The sequence below is a fragment of the Megascapheus bottae genome, chromosome 15 (assembly GCF_031878675.1).
Source record: "Megascapheus bottae isolate mThoBot1 chromosome 15, mThoBot2.hap1, whole genome shotgun sequence".
In the NCBI taxonomy this organism is placed as follows: domain Eukaryota; kingdom Metazoa; phylum Chordata; class Mammalia; order Rodentia; family Geomyidae; genus Megascapheus; species Megascapheus bottae.
In genome coordinates, this window is record NC_143523.1 from 22,319,163 (window position 1) to 22,342,727 (window position 23,565).

The 23,565-nt window shown below is 46.1% G+C and overlaps 1 protein-coding gene across 1 annotated transcript in view; it reads right to left on the bottom strand.

Annotated features, from left to right (window-relative positions):
- The window catches only part of LOC150053941 (uncharacterized), a 59,968-nt gene that overhangs the window by 17,658 nt on the left and 18,745 nt on the right, over nucleotides 1–23,565 (bottom strand). Inside the window, exons 4-5 of the mRNA XM_090345520.1 lie at nucleotides 13,972–14,057; nucleotides 11,444–11,563 (exon numbers count right to left, since the gene is read on the bottom strand). Of these exons, the coding sequence (XP_090201646.1) occupies nucleotides 11,444–11,563; nucleotides 13,972–14,057 (206 nt within the window). The remainder of the gene's footprint in view (nucleotides 1–11,443; nucleotides 11,564–13,971; nucleotides 14,058–23,565) is intronic.

A 23,565-nucleotide genomic window follows, 5' to 3' on the forward strand; every position in this document is an offset into this window, starting at 1 on the left:
GACCACTAAAAAAAAAAAAAAGCTGGAACTGGAAGCATGACTCGACTAGGAGAACACTAGGCAAGAGTGAAAAAGCCAAAAAAGTATGAGTGGCCCTGAGTTCAAGTGCCAATACTGGCACGGACACACACACATGCACATACACACATATGCACACAGAGTCCTCCCCCATATCTGTTTTCCTGGTGCACTCAGGAACCATGTGCTGAGCACAGGAGGAAGCGTTTGGAAGGGCCTATGTTCCACCTTGCTTCTAAGTCCCTCTGAGAATTCCCAGGCCCTGGCTTTGTCAGTCATTAATATTCTTTGAATTCTCAGAGGGAAAAAAGGCTAAAAGAAAATCTTGAATTATTTCTATTTAAGTGACTGCAACATGTAGCCACAAGTATCTACTTGGTCCACACCCAGAATCTGGAAAAGGGGTAGATTTCTGGAAGGCCCAGTGGTACCACATTCTGTTCCATTTTACTGTCTAAGCCCACGCACGCTGCAGTGTAGCTGCCCCTCGGGTTCATACCACCCTTGGCTTGGCTTACTACTCCACCACTAGGCTGCCCCATGCCTGCACTGCCCACAGCGCTCAGGATAATGGATATGGCAGGTGGGCAGTGAAGAGGGACAGAAAGAGAAGCTCCCAGACACACTTCCCGCAAACACGCCATCTGCATCCCTCTGTCCTGAGCTTCTGGGCTGCCACAGCTTAGGGTGGTGTGTGTGTGTGTGTGTGTGTGTGTGTGTGTGTGTGTGTGTGTGTGTGCATGTGCACACACATGAGCATAGATGTCTGTGCATCTATCTGTTTTGCTGGCTTGCTCGCTCTCCTGCCTACACTTTCTGCTTCAGGAGGTGCTTGGCAGGCTCTGAGAGGCAGCTGGATGGACTCCAGCTCTCCTGAGGAGGAAAGCATAAACTTCATAAACTGCATTTACTTGAATGCAGGTTCGTGGGGCTGCTTTCCTCCAGCTTGTCTCCCCTCCCCCACCCATCACATTCTAGCTCTGCTCCACGTGCTCTCATGTGAGCACAGGAGCATGAGTACACACACACACACACACACACACACACACACACACACACACACACACACACACACACCAGTCCTGAAAAGATGAAGCCTACGGCCAAGGTAAAGGGAAGGGTGAAAGCTCCACTCCTCTGCTCACAGGACAGGACCTCAGCCAGCACCCCAGATAGGCCCCAAGAGATGCCACGCCTGTCTGCAATGGAGATGATCACAAAGGGTGCTTTGAGGCAGGTGGGCAACCTCAGGGAGGGAGGGCTATGCTGACATTCCATGGGCATGGCCAAATGAGAAGGCACCTGGAGGCCAGGCCATGGGCTCCAAGGAAGGGAGGGAGACAAGCAGGGCCTCACACAGGTTGAGGTTTGTGAGGCCTCTTGTCTAGTGCTGTCAAGGTCAGCAGGTTCAGGTTCACCGAAGGGTCAGGATGGTTTGAATTACTGGCTCCACTCTGAGGCGGCTGAGACTCATGACTGTCTCCCAGCCCCTGTGCCAGGCCCCACCCTCCCCCAGACCTTTTGGCCTTTCCATCCCTCACAAGGAAAAATGGGAGGGCCCCAGGGAGCCCCAATATTATTATGGACCCTAAGGAAGGCAGAAGGGGGAGGGATCCTTCTCTGGGCTGGACTGTGTGGAAGGATCCATGACTCTATAGGCAGGGATCCTAGGTGTTCCAACCCTTCATTCTCTCAACCCATTCTAAGGGATATGTGCCAGACCTTCCTATTGCCCTAAGGCCTGCAAACGAGGTGGCACCAGGAAGGTGAGCCCAGGAGCTGCGGGCGCAGAGGACAGCCCTCACCTGGCTCCTCCCTCCCCCGGCTAAGGCCTGCTGGGGGAGAAAGACAGAGCTGAGACTGTGGATTTTGCGAATTTCTCTTTTGGTGCCCTTGTTGGGAGGGGCAAGGGGATTGATGCCAAAGGGAAGAAGGCCAGCAGCTGAAGCATGGGCTGGCATATGGGTGCTCATGCAAGGCTGCAAACACAGGTGTGGGGCAGAGAACCTGCTGATTGGCTAAGGAATGCGTGACACTTCTACCATACCCAAAGTCTAGGAATGAAGAGACACCCAGAGCCCTCCATAGCAAATTTCTGCACACTCTTCTGGGATGATTGACTCATCCATTTTAACTTTTTGACACTATATGAAAGAAAGTATTTACTCATTTGTGTTAAGCCTTAAAATACTTTCTCAATCTACTCAATAGCATATAAGAGTTAGGAAATAAAGCTAGCTACCTTGTGCAGATTTATAAGCAAATTCATGTACTTATCTCAGATCCATACAGCCTTGGCTAAACCCTACTACTGCCCCCACAGAAAACCACAAGTCCCATGTACACAGGGCCTTCAGTAAAGGTCTTAATAAAAGTTGGACATAACCTACACCTACCTCTATAGAAGGGCAGCAGTTACGCTACAGGCCTGTGGCCAGCATTATCCAGAGAGCTTAGCTAAAATACACCATTCAGATGAGGTGCAAATGATCTCCATTGCATATGACCAGTGGAATTTCCCTGGCTACTAGGCAGATATAATCAACATCCTGCGTGTACCTTAATAAGTGTGCTGTTTTTTTCCCCTGGTGTCTTAGTAAAGGATGATCTTTAAACTTAACTTTCAAAAATGGGACATCAACTAGATTTTGAATATTCACTGGAAAATGGACATAGACTGAGCTCTATTAGTCAGGGAAACTCTGGCACCACCTGTCCAGTCAGTTTGTTCCCTTCCTATAGCTTTGCTTTCTGGAGTTCCATAGGACCTGTTGAGTGACATGTACAGTCTGTGACATATGTATTGTGCATGTGAACCCATGCAATGCTAGCATTGGTCCACAAGGTACCTCCCTTGCTCCTGCTTGCAGTTACACATGGCCAACTACAATGTGAAAACATGAAATGGAAGATTCCAGAAATAAACAATTCATTAAGTTTTAAGTTTGCATCTCTCTAAGTAGTATGAGGAAATCTGCAGGCATTCTGCTGTCCTCCCCTGTGCGTGAATCATCGTTTTTTTTCTTAGCTCATCCACTCTGTACCTGTGATTCACTTGGTAGCTATCTCAGTTTTAGCTGTCATGGTGTTAATATATTTCTATAATTGTTCTGTTTTACATTACATGCTTTTGGTTTACATTTTTACAGTGACTAATATGCAACTCAAACTTTTTTTTTGCTGATCCTAGGGCTTGAACTCAGGGCCTGGACACTGTCCTTGAGCTTTCTCAAGGCTAGAACTCTACCGCTTGAGCCACAGCACCACTTCTAGGCATCTTCTGCAAATGTGATACTGAGGAATGGAATCCAGGGCTTCATGTATTCATGTATGCTAGGCAAGCACTCTACCACTAGGCCACACTCCTAGCCCTAACTCAAACTTTTTAAAATACATAGGAAAAAAGTACATATAGGGTTATACACTATCAGTGATTTAAATGTCCACTGTGTGTGTGTGTGTGTGTGTGTGTGTGTGTGTGTGTGTGTGTGTGTGTGTGTAAGAATTAGAAGGCATAATTGAACCTAAGCATTTGGGTTTAGGTTAAGGAATTAGTACACTGTCATTTTGTTTACCCGATATGGTGCCACCTTATGTCTTCCAACTGGGCCCTCCTCAGCATCCCTCCCCGCTCCTCCAGGCTGCATCCTGTCCCACTAAAATAATGCACACTCAGCAAAACTTCCTTAAGCTTCCAGTGCTGGTGAGCTCACATGCCTCCCTGTTCCAGCCAGCTCTCTGCACCCTGACCAAAGACCACTGAAAGGGTCAGACTCAGTCTCCAGCCCTGCCTTTCAATGCCCTCCCATGCCCAGCTTGGTCAGATCAGAACAAGCCCACAGACTCAGCAGCTCACCAGAATACATCCACTCCCAACCTGCCAACACAGCAGGCAGCACCCAAGTCCCAAGACCCACCCAGGCAGCTGGGCAGTAGCAATTTTTTTTCTCCCTGGGGTCCTTCTTGCCTTCCCTTCCTCACCCTGGCTGTCCTCTCAATGCTTCTCCAAAGAACAACCAGGAAGAGAACTTGGTGGCCAGGGCACGCCTCGTTTCCATTAATGAGATACACCAAGTGTAAGCCAGCCATGGAGGCAGTCTACAAAAGGAGGCGAACACGGGCGGCCAGGAGCGGAGCTGCTCAGGTACAAAAGGAGGCGAACACGGGCGGCCAGGAGCGGAGCTGCTCAGGTAATTGGTTTATCTATCTGGAAGCAGGGGGAGCAATCTCAGCACAGACAGACTAGCAGTAAAGTCTCTTCCTTAAGGCTATTTCCTTTGTCTTTTCAATTGCTTGCACATCCATGTGAGAGAGGGAGAGAGTGTTAAAGAGAGAGGGAGAGGGAGAAATGTTAATTTGTGAATTAATGGCTTTTCTCAGCGGAATTGTAAATTCAAATGTCACCTCACACAGTGACACCAAGGCTGGTCTGCTGAAGAAGCAATGATAAGATCCCCCCACCTCCCTCAGTGCCCCTCCCTCCCCAAAGATAGCTCTGGAGTGGAACATGCTACTTTTAATTTGCAATAACAACACAACAGAGGTATGCAGTAATGACTGCCTCTTCCACCCTCCTCCTGGCTTCCTGCCCCCCAATCCAGGTGGCTCCCCATTTCCTCTTTCCCCACCCCCTTCTGAAACAACACCTCACCTCACCCTTCCCCCCCCCCCCCCCCCGCCAGTGCCTGATCACATGGAGGGGGGTGCCTTTGGAATTGACGATGCTGCAACCCTCTCTTCTCCTTCAATAATCAGGGAATTAATGACCCTGAAGTTAAAGTGAGGCTGATACTGAGGCCCTGCCCAGCGCTGGGAAAAAGCCTTCATTGTTTTCAAGCAGGAGGCGGGCAGCAGTGAGGGAGATTCATGGATGGAGATTGAATATGCAATTTTCTTTCACCTTGCCAAGAGCTGCCCCTGGGCTGTGCCTGGCCTAAATTTTTCCTTTTACCATCTCTGCCTTATCCGGCCCTCCCACCTCCCTTCCATTCTTTCCAGAAAATTACCTTCAAAATTGATTTCCACTTTTACAAACAAATATAATGGGAACACAGGAAAAAACTTGGGCCGTGATGAATTAGGGCTGTCAGGTGCTTCCAGGTCTCCTTTGCTTTTGTTTTACTGCCCGATCTGCTCTTTGTTTTTCCAGGGGCTGGAATAACTGCCCCCATCCACTAAGTACCTGACCTCCGGCCACCAGGCCTCAGTCCCCAAAGCCCTCAGTGGCCCATGGAGGAAGTGATCCAAGACTGGGAGACTCTATTAGCAAATTGGGCTCCCAGTGGAAGACTAAGCCCTGCCTCCTTTCTGCTTTCTGAATGGTCTCTAACCACTACCCCCAAGCTATTACCCACGAACCCCCATATCATGTTCTTTCTGGCCCTCATACTTCTTAACATCTAGACCAGTTGCGAACCTCTACCTCCTCTAATGCTGACAGGCTCTGTCTATATCTCAACTAGAGCAAATAAGAGATAGACAGACACTAAGAGATCCCAAAAGAATGGCAGATGGAAGAGGGGGGCCAGATCCTAAGCTGAGAGACTTGACTCCTTTTAGAAGGGTTAAAAGGATTCTGAGTGGTAACTTCTTCACATCCTGAGAAGGTAAGGGTTAGTTCTTGGTCTCAATCTCCCTAGCCTTGGGCTCCAGTTATCCTTAGCTCAGAGTGGTCCATCCATTCATCAACAGGTATAGGATATTTTTATTATCTATGAGTCCTTGGGGAGAAGCACTATACACAGGCCTATTTCCAGAAGCACAGACACTCACTGTGCTCAGGCCTGGTCTTTGGCTGTCCGTTATCACTGGTACTTGGACATGCACATGACCACACTGTAACTCTCTTCAAACACGAAGCTACCTCCAACACTGCATGGATTCCCAGCACATGGCCATGCATCCTCTTACACCCAGAGGTCTCAGAGAGGTAGAACACGTGCAAATAGTCACATAAATAAATAAACTGCAGGAAAAATACATATAGGTCTATAATAATAAGTGATCTTGTATGTGGGAGCAGAAGAATCAAGGGAATGATGCTCCCATATTAGAAAACAAGGGGGATCTTTTATTTATCCATAGGAAATGTCTGTGAGCCCAATATAATGCTTTATGCCTATAATCCTAGCTACTTAGAAGACTAAGATTGGAAGGACCTTGGTCCTTCCTTTGAGGCCATCCAGGCAAAAAGTTTGAGAAACCCAACCAATAACCAGGTACAGTGCCATATGTCTGTCACCCAGGTACTTGGGAGGTGGAGGTCAGGAGGACTGAAGTTCTAGGCCAAACCAGTCAAAACAGCTTTTGAGACACCATCTCAATAGAAGAAACTCATATAGAGATACGCACCTGCTATCTCATGAAAAGCATATGTCCAGACACAGATGGGGACAAAAGGAAAAACAGTACTTCAAAATAACCAAATTCAAAGAAGGACTGGAGGTATGAGGCATGGGTCAGTAGTAGAGTGCTTACTTTGCAAGTATAAGGTTGTAAGAGTTCAAATCCAAGTACTGCCAAAAGTCCGGGGGGAGGGGGGAGAGAAAAAATGCCTATTCAGGCTAAAAGATGATATTAGACCCGCCAGACAACCACAACACAAATGAACAAAAAACAATAGACAAAGCTTATCCCAAATACACAGGTGGGGAGGCTGACTGCACTGCTCCCATCCGTGTTAGCTCATCCCTGGGTCAGCTAAAGGTTACCATAGTTACAAGAAGTGCTACCGAGTCTAGAAAGCTAGGGTGCAAAGAAATTTCTTTTTGAAAAGCTTCATTTTCCCATGGAATCTTTATCTACCAATTCCATTTTCTTTCCAAGATGTATAAAGATTCACTCTCCATGCTGGATTTGACTTAACACTCAAAATCTGTGATCTCATGAGATCCTTTCCACAGTCTTCAGGCAGTAAGTACTGTTATTATCTCCATTTTACAGAGGAGAGAGCTGAGCGGAAGCAAGTTAACTGACTGGCCCAGTGCCCCACAGCAAGTGAATGGTACTACGATTCAAACCCAGAGCTCACATTCTTCCAGAGCCACTGTGCCTGTCCATGGGAGGCCGCTGGACTACACACCAGCCTTGGCTCAGCACCTTCCTTCCTGGAGGCTTCACAGCCTTCTCTTGCATCCACTTAGAGCTCGAGACAAGTGCTATGCAGTTCCAGAGCCTATTCTCCTCTTTCTGCTCCAAGAGTAACTTAAGCAACGATCTCCAGGACTTCTAGGTGGGATACTAAAGAAATAAATGGTGTCTTCTCGTTATAGCATCATCCAGAGCAGAAGGGAGCCATTAAGGGCAGTGACAGGATTCAGCCATTTGAAGCCATGAAACCTGCCCTCCTACAAACACACAACTGCACGGGCTTGGCACCACTCAACTGCACAATTCATTGTGCATCTAATTAATGGAATGCAAAACCACAGCCCCCTGCAATCCCACACATCAAAGGATGATACTAACACACCTCCCTCACACACATCAGCAGACTCTCACCATATGACTTCATTTGGATATTTGGACAAGTTATATAACTGCTCTGTGCTTCAACACCCTGGCTGATGGATAGCAGTGCTCTGGGCTGCAGCTCAAAGCAACGGGGGAGAAATCAAAAGAAGAGGTTTTTTGTTTTGTTTCCTGGCGCTCAAGAACGAACCTATAGCTTTGTGTATTTGCCTGCTTATAGATAGGGCACTACAAATTTATCCTCCAGCCTCAGAAGCCAGAGTATGCAGCATTCAACAAATTGCTGTCCCTTCAATGTCCCTAGAAATCCAACCCTAATATATATACCATAATTATAGCCAAGAAATGAAGAGCATGAAAGGAGAATTCTTCCTACTCAGACTGATACACAACCTATTTTCTGGATGCTTCATGACATGACTTCATCTCTCCCTGGCCTGTCTGCCTGTCTCCTTCTGAGAGCCACTGGAATCTTAGGAAGTGTCATTTCTTCAAACAAAGTCTGGGGGCTCCACAGAGGCCACAGCTTAGAAAAGTCTCAAGTAGTCCACAATCACTGCCAGCTTCCATCAGCCCTCAGTCAAAGCTGATCAGCCTTTACAAATATCTCTGTGGATATGATTGCTGCAGATACTAATAATGTTGACCATATTCTGAGTGCCAATGCCAATAACGTTCTGGATATTATCTCCGTGGACACCAATAATTGCTGCTGAGATTGTTGCTACAAATGCCAGCACCCATTGCAGTGATTGTCCTCACTAATGCCCACCAGTGTGTCATTGTTAGAGCAGAAGAATAGGCCATGCTGTACTGAGAGGCAGGAGCTGAAGCAGCCCCTGGAGGGCAGAGAGGTACCTGGCTTGTCCTCAGGGTATGACACTTCTAGGGAGATGCCAGAGAGCCTGAGGCTAAAGGAGGGCCAGTGTGATCAGGGTATCAGAGTTATTCAGAGTTTCAGAAGGAGGTATGCCTGCCCTCTATTCCTCCTAGGGTCTAGTTCCTGGACATGCATCCTTGGTCTCATTCCAGTGTTCTACAGTCCTCCAAATCAGTTTCTCTTTCACCTGCAGACCTAGGCCAAGAGCTGAAGGACACACCTGGGAAGCTGTGTCTGTGCCCAACCCTCCTCCTGCTACTGGCCTGCCAGCTGCTATGCTACCTTGGCCTGACTGCAGAGTTGGGCTACATCATCTTGACACATAATTATCTCTCCTATTCTTAATCATCTGAGCTGCTCCCCTAATGCAAACTAGACCGGCTGCTCAAAGGCCTCTGGTGTGAGAGAAGGGGAAGAGGGCTTTTCAGCTTTACCTTTGTTTGCTTCTTTCTCCTCCTATCCCTTCCCACCTGAGTCTTATGGCTCAAAAATGGAATGGGAAAGCTGGACTCCTCCCAAACATGGTCGCCAGGGAAAAGGCAGTTCAGTTCCTTCATACCTGAGGCTGGCTAAGAGGAGAGAAAGTGGGGGCAGGAGAACCCTCCATGAAAATAAGCAGTACCCCAAGATCCTTCTTGCCTGTTGGTGAGATCCACCAGGTTCATATTTAAGAGGAAACTCTGAAGCTCCAACTGTCGTTCACCTGAGGATTTCGACGGTGTCTTACGCTGTCTGCCTGCAGGCATCGCTGCCACATTGCTGAGCCTCCTCCACCCAGACCTGCTTTTGCTCCTTCCTACCCAGACTCCTTCAGGCCTTACCCCTGCCCTCAGAAAAACAATGAAGCTCGCCCTTCTTACTTGGCCCAGTCTTGGCATATCTCCTGTGACCCTCAACATCTTCTTGGCCTTGTCTCCCACCCTTCTCCCTCATTTCTGACAAAGCTACCCTGTTTAGGTTGGCCCCAGAGCCTCTGGTCACAAGACTGGCTCTCTGAGGTAGATTTCTACACTATTATTGTCTTTAAGGCTCCCCTCAACTACTACCCAGCCCCTCCTCAAAAAGCAGCCCTTCCTGGCAGGGCCCTCCCACCCCTTCCCCACCTCCCTCCCATGCCCTCTCCCAGGGTCCAGCTAGGCCTCTGCTACATACCATATCTGATTGCCTTTAGGCCCTCCGGTCTCAGTGTTTTCTACACCCTGCTAGAATGTAAGCTCCTTAAGGATAAGAATCACATCTTGTTCTGCTTGGGGGCCCTCTGCATCCAGCCTTTCTTGTAGCTGATGTGCAAGGAGTTCATTGAATTGAGCTGGTTCAAAACAATGAATGGGAAGGACTGCTCAGAGACCAGATTACTCTGCTCTGTGCCTGCTTTGCCCCACTCCTGGGTGGCCACAGCCTTAGGCTAGCAGTTCTCTACCCCCAGCATCCCTTCACAGCTCATCAGAGCCCAAGCAGCAGAGGGGCGGGCAAAGCTCTACCTGCAAGCCAACCAAAGAGAGAACAGAGAGGCTTCAGTGGCCATTCCAATCTCTTGGACATCTCCTGCACTAAACAAGGCAGGTGGCTAAAGAGAAACCCTTAAGGTTTGAAGCAGACTTTACTACCAAAGCATGCAGGGTGCCAGGGAGCTTGGCTAAGGCCAGAGTACAGGGAAACCCTAGGGAGAACTGGGACTCAGGGCGGTTCACCCCGCCTCCCTGTGCCCATCAGGGGCTGCCGCCAAAACAACCACAATGAAATTTAGTGAGTGGCAAAGGCCGTGGCAGCCAAATGGGTTTGGATATTTTGGAAGAAGGAGAAATAGAGCCAGACAAGCTGTTTCCCTGTGAAACGAGGCCATTAGGGCTTCTGGAAGGAGGCCAGCACCAGGTCATCACTGTCTTGCCGGGCCCAGGCCTCTCCTATACACGCTGTCCCTTCTGCTGGAGGCCAGAGCTCTCATACTCTCTTCTCTCTGCCTGGGCCTGAAGAATAGAGACCGTGGCCCAGAGAATATCAATTCCGTCCCTTTAGTCAATTCTGTTCTTTATCCAAGCTGCTCTCATCAAAGGTTTATCTATGTTCAGGATAACCATAGATGCTATAGTCCAAATGGGACATTCCTGAGAGACAAATCGAAGAGGCTGATTGGTGGAGATGCAGAGAAAACAGGCCAAAATTGGAACTTGCCTGGGCTAATGAGAAATATGGTCACCCCTCACCCCTTATGCTTATCTTTGGAGGATTCTGTGGAGGTCATGGGAGATAGCTATAAAATCCTATGCTGTGAAAAGCCAGGAGGTTACCACTTCCCCAAGTTGAGACTGCAAGAGAACTGGAGCAGGAAGTGAGTCTGAGACACTGGTGTCTCTGTTTTCCTGGCCTGACAGCTCTCTATGCTGGCCTCATGTATCAGATGAGAACCAGATGGTCACCAAAGGACCCCTAGTGCCAGTGTATTTGAAAAAGCACCTTGTACCAAGCTCATCCCCATCACTCTGTCCCCTTATTTTCTTTCTTCCCATCTCCTCTTCATTGCTCATTCCCTTTAATTCATAGCTTAATCACTTGGCTATGCCTTGAGGGCTGCAGGGGAAGAAAGAGATAGGCCAGTGGGGAACCAGAGTGATACACTCTCATGGAGAGTCCAGCTCCCTAAGTGATTTTAGTGAGGGCAGAGAAAAAAAACAAAACTCACAGCCAGCTACACATGACATCACCCAGTACCTTCCGATGGGTTGGGATCAAGTGAGGACAAAGTCAGTTGGCCTTTCATCCTTGGTCACAGACCAGCTGTCCCCACAACCTCCTAAGGTAAAAGGTTCACATGTCTCCTCCTGGCATTCCATAGGGATAGATGGGGTGTGTCTTAGCAGAAGGTGAGGCCCTCAGGGCTGAGCAGATGGCGAAGCTGGTGGCCCCACCAGCCTCCCTCCCTCTCTCCAGGAGCCAGCAGGACAGTGGGGGTACCTAGGCTTTGCAACTAAAACTGATCTCACAACAGAGCAGCTGCAAGGCCAGGAGGAAACCGGAGCTCTGAGTCCAAGGACAAAGCATGCAAAGGGGAAGCCAAACCTCTTCCCTCCTCCCTACCTTCATCACGTTTCCTCTTCTCACCATTGGAGCGAGGTATCCCTAGGATCCCATTGATGGAGTAGGATCCCACTGGGTCATTAGAGGCGCTGGAAACAGGAGGGGAGGCAGTGCTGGGGACTGGACAAGAAGAAGAAGGAAATGGCATCAGGATAGCAGGTGTGATCTCAGGCCAAAGCCCCATGGCCGGGGGCAGAAAGAAGCAGAGGACAGAAGGAGGGGTGTGGAGCCTAGAGACCCCTTTTTCCTGAGGCTTACTGGAGGAAACATGGACTCGCACGCCATTTTAGGCTGTCATTCTTCCTGTTTAGCCCACACTAAGTAGTGAAAAACCTATGGTTTTCACTGGGCCCTGGAGTGCCTTCTCTGTAGTTAGACTGTGTATAAGCCCAGGAAACCCCAAGGTTGGTTTAGTCTAGAAAGTGCTTTGATGGCTTTGTGGGGAGCATGGCTCTTTGAATACCCTCTGGAATAGCACATCCAATTCGGGTCTGGGCCAATTTTTCCTCCCAAACCCCAACTCATTGTTCCTGTCTCCTGAGCAGAGTTTTTAACAGCTACAATTTGGAACCTAAAGCTTTCTGATAATTCTGTTTCTGACTCTGGGAAACTCAAAGCTGGTCTGAATACTTCCCAGAAGCACAGTTTCTCTCTTCTACCTTTCCACCTCAGTTGCTTTTGGTCTTGAAATCACTTCAGAAGTTCCTAAATTCCCCTTCAGGGGACAGACTATGACCCCATTCACTCTGCCATGGTCAGCTCAGGTACAGCCTGGCTCAACCCTCCCTCCCAGCACACACTGTTACACAGGCCTGGTAAACAAAGGCTCCTGCCAACTCCAGGAGGGTTGGGACCAGTCATTTCTACTTCCTGTTGGTCAGGAGAGAAAGAGATGGCTGCCAAGAGCAGTATAATCCATTTCCTTGGATCCCAGGCCTCATCTACGGTGACAACAGCATGAAATACCACTGGGCCAAAGATCAGTTAGTATGTGTTCATGTGATGGGAGAACATGCCAGCAGGTGTTTTGACAGGTCTGGCACATATCTTTGAAAGACCCTGAGTATGAGTCAAGAACCAAGAAGGTTGGAGAGAAGCAAAAATGCTATATCATGGATGAGGCAGAGACAAAGAAATCAGGAGAAGCCAGGCCCTGTAGCTCACACCTGTATACTTAGTTACTTAGGAGGTTGAGATCTGAGACTCAGTTCAAAGCTAGTCTGGGGAAGGAAATCCCATTAGATGCTTATCTCTAATTAACCACCAGAAAACTGGAAGTAGGGCTGTGTCTTAAAGTGGTAGAGCTCCAGGGGCTGGGAATTTGGCCTAGTGGTAGAGTGCTTTCCTAGCATGCACAAAGGCCAGAGTTCGATTCCTTGGCACCACATACATAGAAAAAGCTGGAAGTGGTGTTGTGGCTCAAGTGGTAGAGTTCTAGCCTTGAGAAGGTACAGGGACAGTGCTCAGGCCTTGAGTTCAAGCCCCATGACTGACAAAAGGAAGAAAGAAAGAAAGAAAGAAAGAAAGAAAGAAAGAAAGAAAGAAAGAAAGGGAAAGAAATCTGGAGAAAGAGTCTAAGGGAAGAGAGATCATGAGAAGGGAAAACAGAAAAAGGGACAGACTTAGAGTCACACATAGGAGAGGACAGGGGTGGGGTGGGTAGGGGAAGAAAGAGAAGACGGTTAGAAGGGAAGGGAAAGAAGGGAGTGGAGAGGACAGAGAAGAGGGGAGGGATAGAATGGAGAAGAGGGTAGGGAGAGAAGAGAACAAAGAATAGAAAGGAGAAGAGGTTGGGATTAAAAAAAAAGAAGGATAATTTAAAATACAAAGATGAAGTGAGAGGGCTGGGAATTTGGCCTAGTGGTTGAGTGTTTGCCTAGCATGCACGAAGACCTGGGTTCGATTCCTTGGTACCACATACCTAGAAAAAAATCCAGAAGTGGTGCTGAGCTCTAGTCTTGAGAAAGTCCAAGGACAGTGCTCAGGCCCTGAGCTCAAGCCCAGGACTGGCAAAAAAAGAAAAAAAAAAGATGAAGTAAGGGGCTTGGAGCATGGCCTACTGGTAGAGTGCTTGCCTAGCATGCATGAAACCCCAGGTTTGATTCCTTGGTACCACATACACAGAAAAAAGCCTTAAGTGGTGCAGTGGTCCAAGTGGTAGAGTGCTGGCCTTGAGGAAAAACCTAAGGATAGCTGAATTCAAACAGCAGGACTGTCAGGAAAAAAAAAAAAGATAAAGTAAGAAAGTAGATATAAAGGACAAAAGAAAATACATAATCAAAGGTGACAGAGCAAAAGAAAGAAGAATTACTGAAAATAAGTTATAGAGAGATAGCATAGACTAAGCCAAGTTAGAGGACAGGCCGGAGGATCTCAGGGAGACTCTGGCCTCTAGGAGCTCAGTAATAGAAAGGCTTAGGAAACGTGGCAGGCTCTGGAGGCACTGAAGTGGGCAACTCCCAGGACTGGTCTTGTATATTGGCTTTCCTATGCCAGGTTGTCATTCCCCTTTCCCAGAGCCCTCTTACCAATGGTGTGGCCAGGGGCAGTCACTCCTGTCCCTGCCCCATCCGGTGTCGGGTGGAAAGGCTGCTGAACTTTGGTCCGGATGATCCTGCAACAGCATCACAACAGATCACACATCACACATTCCTGGCCAGTTCCCTCCTAGGCTCCTCAGCTTCATCCTCATCCCTGGAGCTCTTGTAGCAAAGATGGGGCAGAAGGCTGAATGGAACACAGCAACCATTCTCTTTCTGGAGGGTGGCAGCTTCTCTAGTGGCTGGTTGCCCAACTTCCTTTTCCTTCCTCAACTTGATGCCTTCTGGTACCAGGCCCTGCTGTGTCTAGAGATCATTTTGGAGCTAGTTTTTCTTTTTTTTTTTTAATTTAAAAAATTTTTTTTTATTTTTTAATTTTTTTAAAGAATTTATTAACGTTGATTTTTACATCATATTTTAAATGACAAGTTTAACATACAAGTGTTCAAGGAGGGAATCTCTATTTACAATCACTGGGACTTAGTATTTAGAACTTAATCACAATTAGGCTAAGGGTTTGTATGTCATAGAAACATATTAATTTTAGAAAATAAAACATTGTGTCTGTAGAGTCAGAGGTTTTTATATCTATATAGTTATGTTTATATTTCCATTACCATGTCCATAGCTTTGGGTGTGCAGTTATTGAGTCCTCGCTCTTGTACTCTTTGGATTTAATAGCTACATATTAAGGATACCACGTGCCTTTTGTTCCTTAGGTCTTGACTTGTCTCACTCAACATGATTCGCTCTAGATTCATGCACTTCCCTGCGAATGCCATTATTTTATCTTGTCTGTTGGCTATGTAGAATTCCATTGTGTATATATACCACATTTTCTGTATCCATTCATCTGTAGTAGGGCATCTGGATTGTTTCCATCGTCTGGCTATTGTGAATAGTGCAGAGATGAACATAGCTGAGCAGGTGTCTTTATAATATCTTGGGTCATGGTGTTCAGGATAGATGCCCAGAAGTGGTATGGCGGGATCGTAGGGAAGGTTTATTTTCAGTTCTTTAAGAAACCTCTACACTGCTTTCCAGAGTGGCTGAACTGGTCTGCATTCCCACCAGCTGGGACCCTCTCATAGTCCTCCAGATTTGGGAAAGAATGCTTTTCCAATGACCTAAACTAAGGAAAGTAGATAGGGAAGTGCTAGGCCACTGAATCTTAAACCAAGTTCACCTCAACCAGCCAGGTGAATCGTAAGCCATGAGCCAGTTCAACCAGCTTCAGTTTCAACCAGCTTATACTAACTACTTGCAAGCGGTAGGAATGAGACCCTTGCCATCCAGTGTTTCAGGACAGTAATCTGTTATGCCATTGGCAACCTAAAGACTGAATAACAGGATCTGTGTATAAGAAGAAGCCCACACTTCAGTATTTGGACAGCTATTAGTGACACAGGAGAGCAAAGTGTCATCCTAGTGGATGGAGTAGGAACCAGGTAGAGCAGGGTGAGGGAGCACCTAGAACCAGAAGACAAAGACAGTAAGCCAGCTCTATGAAAGGCAGAGAACAGACCTGGCTGTGGAATGTACAGAGAGTGTTTCAGTACAGGAAAGATCTGGACACTTTTGTGGGCCAAAGCAGGAAAAATCCATGCAGAGGGAAAGTCTGATGCTGCCAAAGAGACTGTGGAGACAGAGGAGGGCAGAACAAGGTGGGGGCAGTGGAGCGGAGGGTTAGCCAAGCACAGCAAAAGCTTTGAAAAAGAGTTTTTATGGCTGTTTGCTCTCAGTAAACCTGAAGTTAGGTAATCTCTGAAGAGTTGGGGAGAAGGTTGGGAGCCTGATAACCGTGGGAAAGATCAGACAGTAGCTGGGAACAGTGTAGGCTCATCTACAAGAAAACCCCAGAAGGATGTTAGGTAGCTTAGAAGTCCTTCCTGATTCAGGGCAGCACAGACTTCTAGGGTGTTGCAGAGCCTGTGGTGGCTCTGTTTGGGCCAGTGGGCTCTGGATGAAGAAGGCCAGGGCAAGGGCTTGGGGAGACAGATAACTGGACAGGCTGGTGGAGTTTCTGTCTTTGTTACCCAGGGCCCTCTGACCCCTGGGGCACTGGTACAGATTTAGCTAAGGCAGCAAGTGATGGAAAATCACTAGATCCTGACAGCGGCTTGGTGGTGCATGCGAGAGGAGTTGGGCAGGGTGCCTGCTGCAAGTCACTAATCCATTGGTGTCTGTCTACAAGCTCAGGCAGTGGGGTCTAGCCAAAACTAAATGGAGAGTTTAAGAGCAAGAGTCATGGACACCTGATGGCTATCCCATGCCATCTCATATACAACCAAACAACTTGTGGGAAATGTTCCTAAGGGTTAAAGCATAAAACAATGGCTTAGGATGACTCCTTGGGGCATTTTCTCACGTTCTTCCTATTCCATCTCCAGTTCTTTTTCATTCTTGGTCCCAAAAGTCAGCCAGACACATCTGTATTTTCTAGAGTTCTAGGTAGGTTTGGCCTGGAAGGCAAAGTTCCTAGCATAGCACATCCCTACTTGAGAGTGGCATAAAGAGAATGGTGCTGCTCCCTACTTCCCAGTAGATTTTCCTACCCCGGGAGGCTCTTGCTTCACCCATTTCAGATGAGCATGCGGCCTTCCCTGGGCTTTGGCCTATATCCAGCATGGACTGTCAAGCTCTTAGATCTCACACTCATAAGGGTAGACCCTTGTATAGCTTCAGGCTCAGCCTGCCTGAGCCAGAATCTCAGCTCTGTGATATACTGCCTGTGAAACCTTGGCAATTTCTTGTTCTCTTCTCTGTAAAATAAGGTAATATGATGATGTACTTTCCAGGCCTCAACTGATTATTAAGTAGAATAATCCACATAAAGTGATTAGAATGGTGATTGGTTCAATAAGTGCTGGCGATAATAATAATGTTCCCTAGTATTATTATTTCTATAGTCAACTCCCAGTCATGGTTGCTTTCAATTTAAGGCTGAGCCAGGGAAAAGCAGAGGGCCTCTCTACCCCAGCCTTGTCAATACAGATACTATTGACACCCGTAGAAGAGCATGGAGAAGATAGGAAACAGCTATAGCAGGGGGAACAGGATGACCCCAAAAGAGGCTGCATCAGAAAGTCTCCCAAGAGGACAGACTGGGGACTGAATTAAGCCCTGCCTGGGAACCTCAGAGGTGGCAGGAGGTGGGGGTGCAGGAATGTGGCAGAGCTTTAAAGGATGATAAGGCTGGTAGTGAGGTCAATTCTTTGGTTAAATCCCAGGAGGCCTCTACCTCCCATTACCTTGAGACGGAAACATTTTCACTGGCTCTGTAAATCTGAATGGAAGGCCTCGGCAACAGTCTATCAAACTTGTGAAGACAGAGCAGAGGGCTTCTGCGGCCTTTCAAGATAGCTCAGGGGAGACTCACACTATCTATCGGCACCCCTTTTCCTCTTCTTCCTTTCATGGATTACTTCTCTGTCTGTCTCTCCTTCTCCATCTTTCTCCACCCCTCTCTCCATCTCCCTCTCTTTGTCCATCTGTCCATCTCCTTGCACCCTGAAGTCCCACTGTGGCTGTGAGTTTATTGATTTCTGGGAGCTGGGGGAAAGCAAGAGGCAGGGCTGGGGTGCAGTCACCAGGATGGAAATAGAAGGCTATAAATTATTTGTGACAGGAAAGCAATAGTGGCAGAGTGCTGAGCACAAGTCCTGTGTCACTATTAGATTCCTTTTAGCCTGATGACACTGTAAAAAAGGTTAAGTGTCTGCTGGAATCGTACACCTGGGGGGCCGGGGCAGCCTGGGAGCAGAACAAGCCAGTGAGAGCAGGTATATCAATTCTCCAGGCCAATAATATTCCTCTCATTGATCGCCACGCAAAGTTCAAAAATCTCATTACAGCCAGGCAGACCGGGAACTTTTTACAAATCAATACAATGATATAATGTATGTATACTTAGTACAAATGTATCTATTCATCTATCCATCCATCCACGGTCTGCCTCAGGGTTTCCAAGTTAACCTACCCATCATATCATGTTATGTTATGTATAATATTATATTGTCCTACATTATATGATAACAAATGATGTGCAAAAACTTCCCCTGAGGTGGAAATGAGAAGAGGTCCTATTAGCATTGAGGTGACTTCAGACAGCTCACCTTGGAAGGAGTGAGGTGACAGCATTTTCAAGATTAGGCTCGTCAGGACTTCAAGGAGCTATGATTCTTCAACAGAGGCTCTGGTTATAAGACCTACTGTCTACTAAGTATTTCCTATGTGCTAGACAACATTCTAACTATATTTTAAACAAATAGTTCATTTACTCCTTATAATACCCATTTTATAGTCAGGGCATATTTGCTTACCATCATCCATTTATCAATGGCAAATCTGACATTTGAATTTAAGTAGACTAACTTTAGACCTCATGCCATCACTCACTTAACTATATTGCTTTCAGAAACAGACACTCAAAAGTCCAGAATTCAAACTCCTAGATTCTTGCCTCAGCTCCACATTCTGAGAGGTGACGGGTAAGGCTCTCCCTCAAACATCAGAATTTCTCACTAGAGAATGGGAACAATTATATCGACTGGAACCAGCCAAGGACAATATGTGTATGTGATATCTCCAAGCATGTACCCATGAGATCCTGCCCAGCTGCCTGGAACAAACTGTCTTCCCAACTTTATAATTGCTTCTCAGAAGAACAGGAAAAATGGGCTAGCTTCAAACCTTTTTTTTTTTTTTGCCAGTCATGGGACTTGAACTCTGGGCCTGGGATCTGTCCCTGAGCTTTTCAGCTCAAGGCTACTGCCCTACTGCCCTTGAGCCACAGTGCCATTTCCTCATACTTTTTTTTTTATATAACACTGGTTTGCTCAAAGGGCCTTGGAAGCAAGATATCAAGAATCCACATGGAACATGTCAGGTCTGTCAATGGGAAGGTCATGTGTAGAATGATTGCTGTTTCCTGTGGAGAAGGGAAAGGAGGAATTCCATTTTTCTCCTTCTACCATATACAGAGGAGAAGATTCCAGTTCCTTAAAGTTCTCAGGAATAGGCACCACTTTCAGGAAACAAAGACTTCCTGGGAGATCTATGACATCTCACTGAGGATCTGCAGTGGAAAGTCTCTAGCTATTTGCTCACTTGCCTCAGGGCCAAGCCAAGCGCACCTGCCTGATAGAGACAGCTCTTAAGGATTCAAGTTAAACCAATCACCTATATACAGAGAGTAAAATATCCTTTGCTGAAGCAAATATGGTTTTAGAATGATCCAGTGTACAACATTCAGGCAGCTTGAAATCATTGGCAGAGGTCCCACCTACCACCTGTCTGGCTCCATGGCAGTAGGGCCAGCTAGTCTGAAATATTCTCTATCTTCGAGTTCCCTTAATTTTTACAGACCAGGAAGGATTTTTTCCCCTTGTCAGATACTCATTTTTTTTTTACTTTTAGACCTTGAAGTAGGCTGTGTACTCTAGAATAAGCTGCTTCATATGATATATACAAGTATATAGTAGATACATGTGGATTCTTGGTATCTTGCTCCCAAGGCCTATTCTTATAGGTTTTGATTCTATGGTTAAAGCAGTTTAGGGGTGTTGGCAAGGCTTATGCACAGACCCTGCAGGTTTTGGTTTGGACAACTGGCCATATGACAGGGTTCTGTGCATAAGCCTGCCATCTTTGAGAACCTGGCTATTCTTCAGAGCTAGGAGCAGGCCTTACCATTCTAGACCTAGCTGGAGACAGGTTCCAGGTTTCCAGGGCTCTTCTCAAAGGTGTTGAGAACTTCTGTCCCTTTTACCACTTCTCAGAAGTCATAATTAAATATGAAAAAAATGAAAGTCCTATCAAAAAGCTTGCAGAAGGGTGTCCCCAAACTATGGTCTTTGAATTAGTTGCATTAGAATTTCCCAGGATATTTGCTGAAATGCATATTCCCGTGTCCATCCTCAGACCTAAATTAGAATTTCTGAGCTCTCCATTATTTGAGATTAGTTTAATCTAGGGTATGAGGGAACCATCTGCTAGTTACCCTGGGGGTCCTTGAGAGAATTGGAAAGAAGTCTTAGTGAAGAAAGTTCCTTACTCGTACACCATTGGTCCACATTTCTTACCATCTGTTTATCAGGATTGTAATGTAATCATCCAAATCCAAGAATCTATCAGTTCCTCTGCAAAACTAAGCTCTAGATTAAAAGTAAAATAAAACTGGATTTTCAGCGTTTATTTAAGATACCACAAATAGTTGCTGCATCAACTTAACCCTCTAAGACTGGCGTTGAGGGCAATAATCTTTCTATCATGTGTCCCCAGGAGCCCAGGCCAAAGACAATTTACTAGGCTAGATGGGCCATGGGACTGGCCCAAGGGGGCAATAGTGATGGTTTATATGATGAATGATAAGCATATGGATTGATTTAGCTTCAAGATATGCATAGGTTTAAAAATTAAGGGGCAATGTGTTTAACTAACCATTTGGAAACCAGTCTGCAGTGCATGCCAAGCCCAGAGCGTGACCAGACTAGATTGTCTCACCACCGACTCTGCCCTCATCTGTGAGAGTTCCCAGCTAGAGCTGGGGTCTACCAGTTGTCCAGCCCACAGTCCTGCTTGGGAGACTCCAGAGACTTGGGAACTATCTGATATAATGGACACTGGATCCCCACTACTGGGAGCAAATCTCCCATTCTGTGTCTCTCCATTTTCCTTGTCCCTCTACAGGGATAACTAGCTTTCTATGAGAATAGAAAGAAGGCTAAAGGACCATCCATCCTTGCAGCAATGACATGGGGCCTGATAACAACTTCCTAGCCTCCCTGTCTCTAGCCCTTGTCACATCTTACCTACTTACTTGGAATTCAAAGGCAATCATTCAATAGCCTCTATCTCTTTCTGAAAGAATGTGATGAGCCTAAACCCCACAGGAGAAATTCAGATTTTCTCAGCCTGGCCTTCAAAATCTTCCCCCCTCTGTCTCTTCCAATCTATTTCTCTCTGGTCCCTTCTTTCCCTCGGGGGCCAGCACAGAGCTAAAGCCTCCTTTCTCTGCTTCTCAGTTCTCCCTCAGTTTTCCCCTGGACTCTAAGCTCTACAAAGGCAGATGTCACATCTATTTTTATTTCACTACCTAACAACCAATAGGACAAAGCATAATGTATGTAGTAAATGTACATTGAACAGCAAATTGATATTATTATCAAAATAAAATCTTAAGGGACTCTGTGCTAACAAATGCTTACTATGTGACAGGCATTGTGCTGAGCATTTCCCACAGATTTTTAAATTTAACCTCTCAACTACCTATGGAAACTATCATCCTTAGTCTACAGGTGTGGAAGCTGAGACTCAGAGAGTCTTGCCTGAGGCCATACATGTGTTATAGAACAGAACCAGAATTTAAACTTGGGTTTAAACTTAGAACCTACACTGCTAACCACTAGGTAGAATAAGTTACCCATATCAAGAACAGATGGAGCTGAGCACTGGTGGTTCATTGACTGTAATCTGAGCAACTGAGAAGGCTGAGATTTGAGGATTAGCATTTGAAGCCAACCTGAGCAGAAAAGAGTCTGAGAGACTATATGTCCAAAAATCAGCAAAAAGCCAGACTGAAGGTATGGCTCAAATGGTAGAGCACCACCATGAGCTAAAAAAGGCAAACAAGGAGTACAAGTCCCCTCGTACTAGCAAGCCTTGGTGGCCCGCACGTGCGCGCGCACGCACACATGCAATGGATGATAGAATGAAAGACTAGATATCTATAGAAGAGGTACATGTAATTATAGTAAAAGTTATAACTAGTATTTACTTCATATGTATTGTACAACAGGCATTCGAATAAATGCATTTTCTCATTTAAATCCCAATGACAACTCTATCAAACACACATGCTCTCTATTTTACCTAAGAGACAACTCAACTTGCCAAAGGTTATATTCTTTTTTTTTTTTAACTTTTTTTTTTTTGGCCAATCCTGGGGCTTGAACTCAGGGCCTAGGCACTGTCCTTGGGCTTTCTCAAGGCTAGATCTCTACCACTTGAGCCACAGCACTATTTCCAGCTTTTTTTTTTCTATGTATGTGGTACCGAGGAATTGAACCCAGGTCTTCATGCATGCTAGGCAAGCACTCTACTATTAGGCCAAACTCCCCGCCCCACAGATCACATTCATAATAGCATTGAAAACAGACTTTAGATCCAGGCCTGTGACTTTAATAGCGGAAAGATGAATGATATGAACTCTTCTGGAAATTTCTGTATCAATGTTTCTTTGCATCTAGTCACTAATTGGGCATGTTACATCCTATGTAACATGTGTTTACATGTGTTACATGTATGACCTGGACAAGGAGAAAATGTATCTGTAGACAGTTAGCAGAGATTACCCTTGGCTGTGATTCTGTACATACTTATGACTCCTGTGCATTTACCACGGTCTAATTTGGCCAGCATTAAGCTTGTGCTTCAAACAGACAATTTCTAAATCACATCTGTGATCATTTGATGATACTGCATATAGATGTGTTTCTATACTTTTAGAAACTATTTCTATGATCAGTGTATTTCCATGTCTGCTATAATGCATAGATCTAAGATTTATAACAATGGATATGTTTATCATTCTGACTTCATGAATATCTGCCAAGTTATAGTTATGCTTACTTCTGTTAAATATGTAAGCCACGGTGAAATTCTACAGCCATCATTGCTCCCTTCTCAGAGTGTTTGAGAGTCCCACACCACAATTGTGTTTTTATATTGGTCCAGTGCAGCAGTATTGATGTGCATAAATGTGCATTTGTATACCTGTGTATCTCTCTGTATATGGTCAGGATGGGGTGAGGGTGGGGGATGTGGAAATGAGAGAATTATTAAATGCCAAGTAGATGTGCAATAAATTCCATTGATTTTATAAACTCCAACTTGTCTTCAGTCTCCTTCCATTCTTTATCCTGGGGGCATTGCAACAAAAACCTATTTTAAATACCTTGGCTTCCCTTCCTCCCCCTCCCCAAAAAAGTGTCAATATTTTATTTGGATTTTTAACTTCGCTCCATAACAGTTGTTTGACCTCCTGACTCGTGCAAGTCACATAAATTCTGGGACTTTATTCAGGAGCCATGTTCCTGCTATTGAATAAGCAATTTGGGAGGGTGAATTAATGACTTGTGCTGTTGCTGGAAAGTCCCTGAAGAAATATTAAAATTGCTTGCAGACTGAATCGATACTCAGTGAACACCCAGCAAGAGGGCTTCAGCTCAGGAATGGCCACAGAAGACAGGAGTCGGAGGGGAATTCCTGTACCCACCTTGGCAAACTATCCCTCCATCTCCAACCTTTCCCTCTATCCCTGGAGCTCTGTCATTTTCGGTAACAGTGAAGTCTTATTAAACCTCAACCAGAATAAGCTGATTTGTCCTGTCTCAAGAAGCAGGCTCAGGGGACAGTTTAGTCTCTCACTAGCAACATGAGCCCGAGGGCCTTATTGGAGGTGATGGTCTAGACACATCCACCTGCTGAAGAGATAGTGCTGTTGTTTCCTGGCAGCTGTACTGAGCTTGGGGATTCTATGGCCGTGACTGCTTTTCTTTACGGTGTGCAGTGGATTTGGGT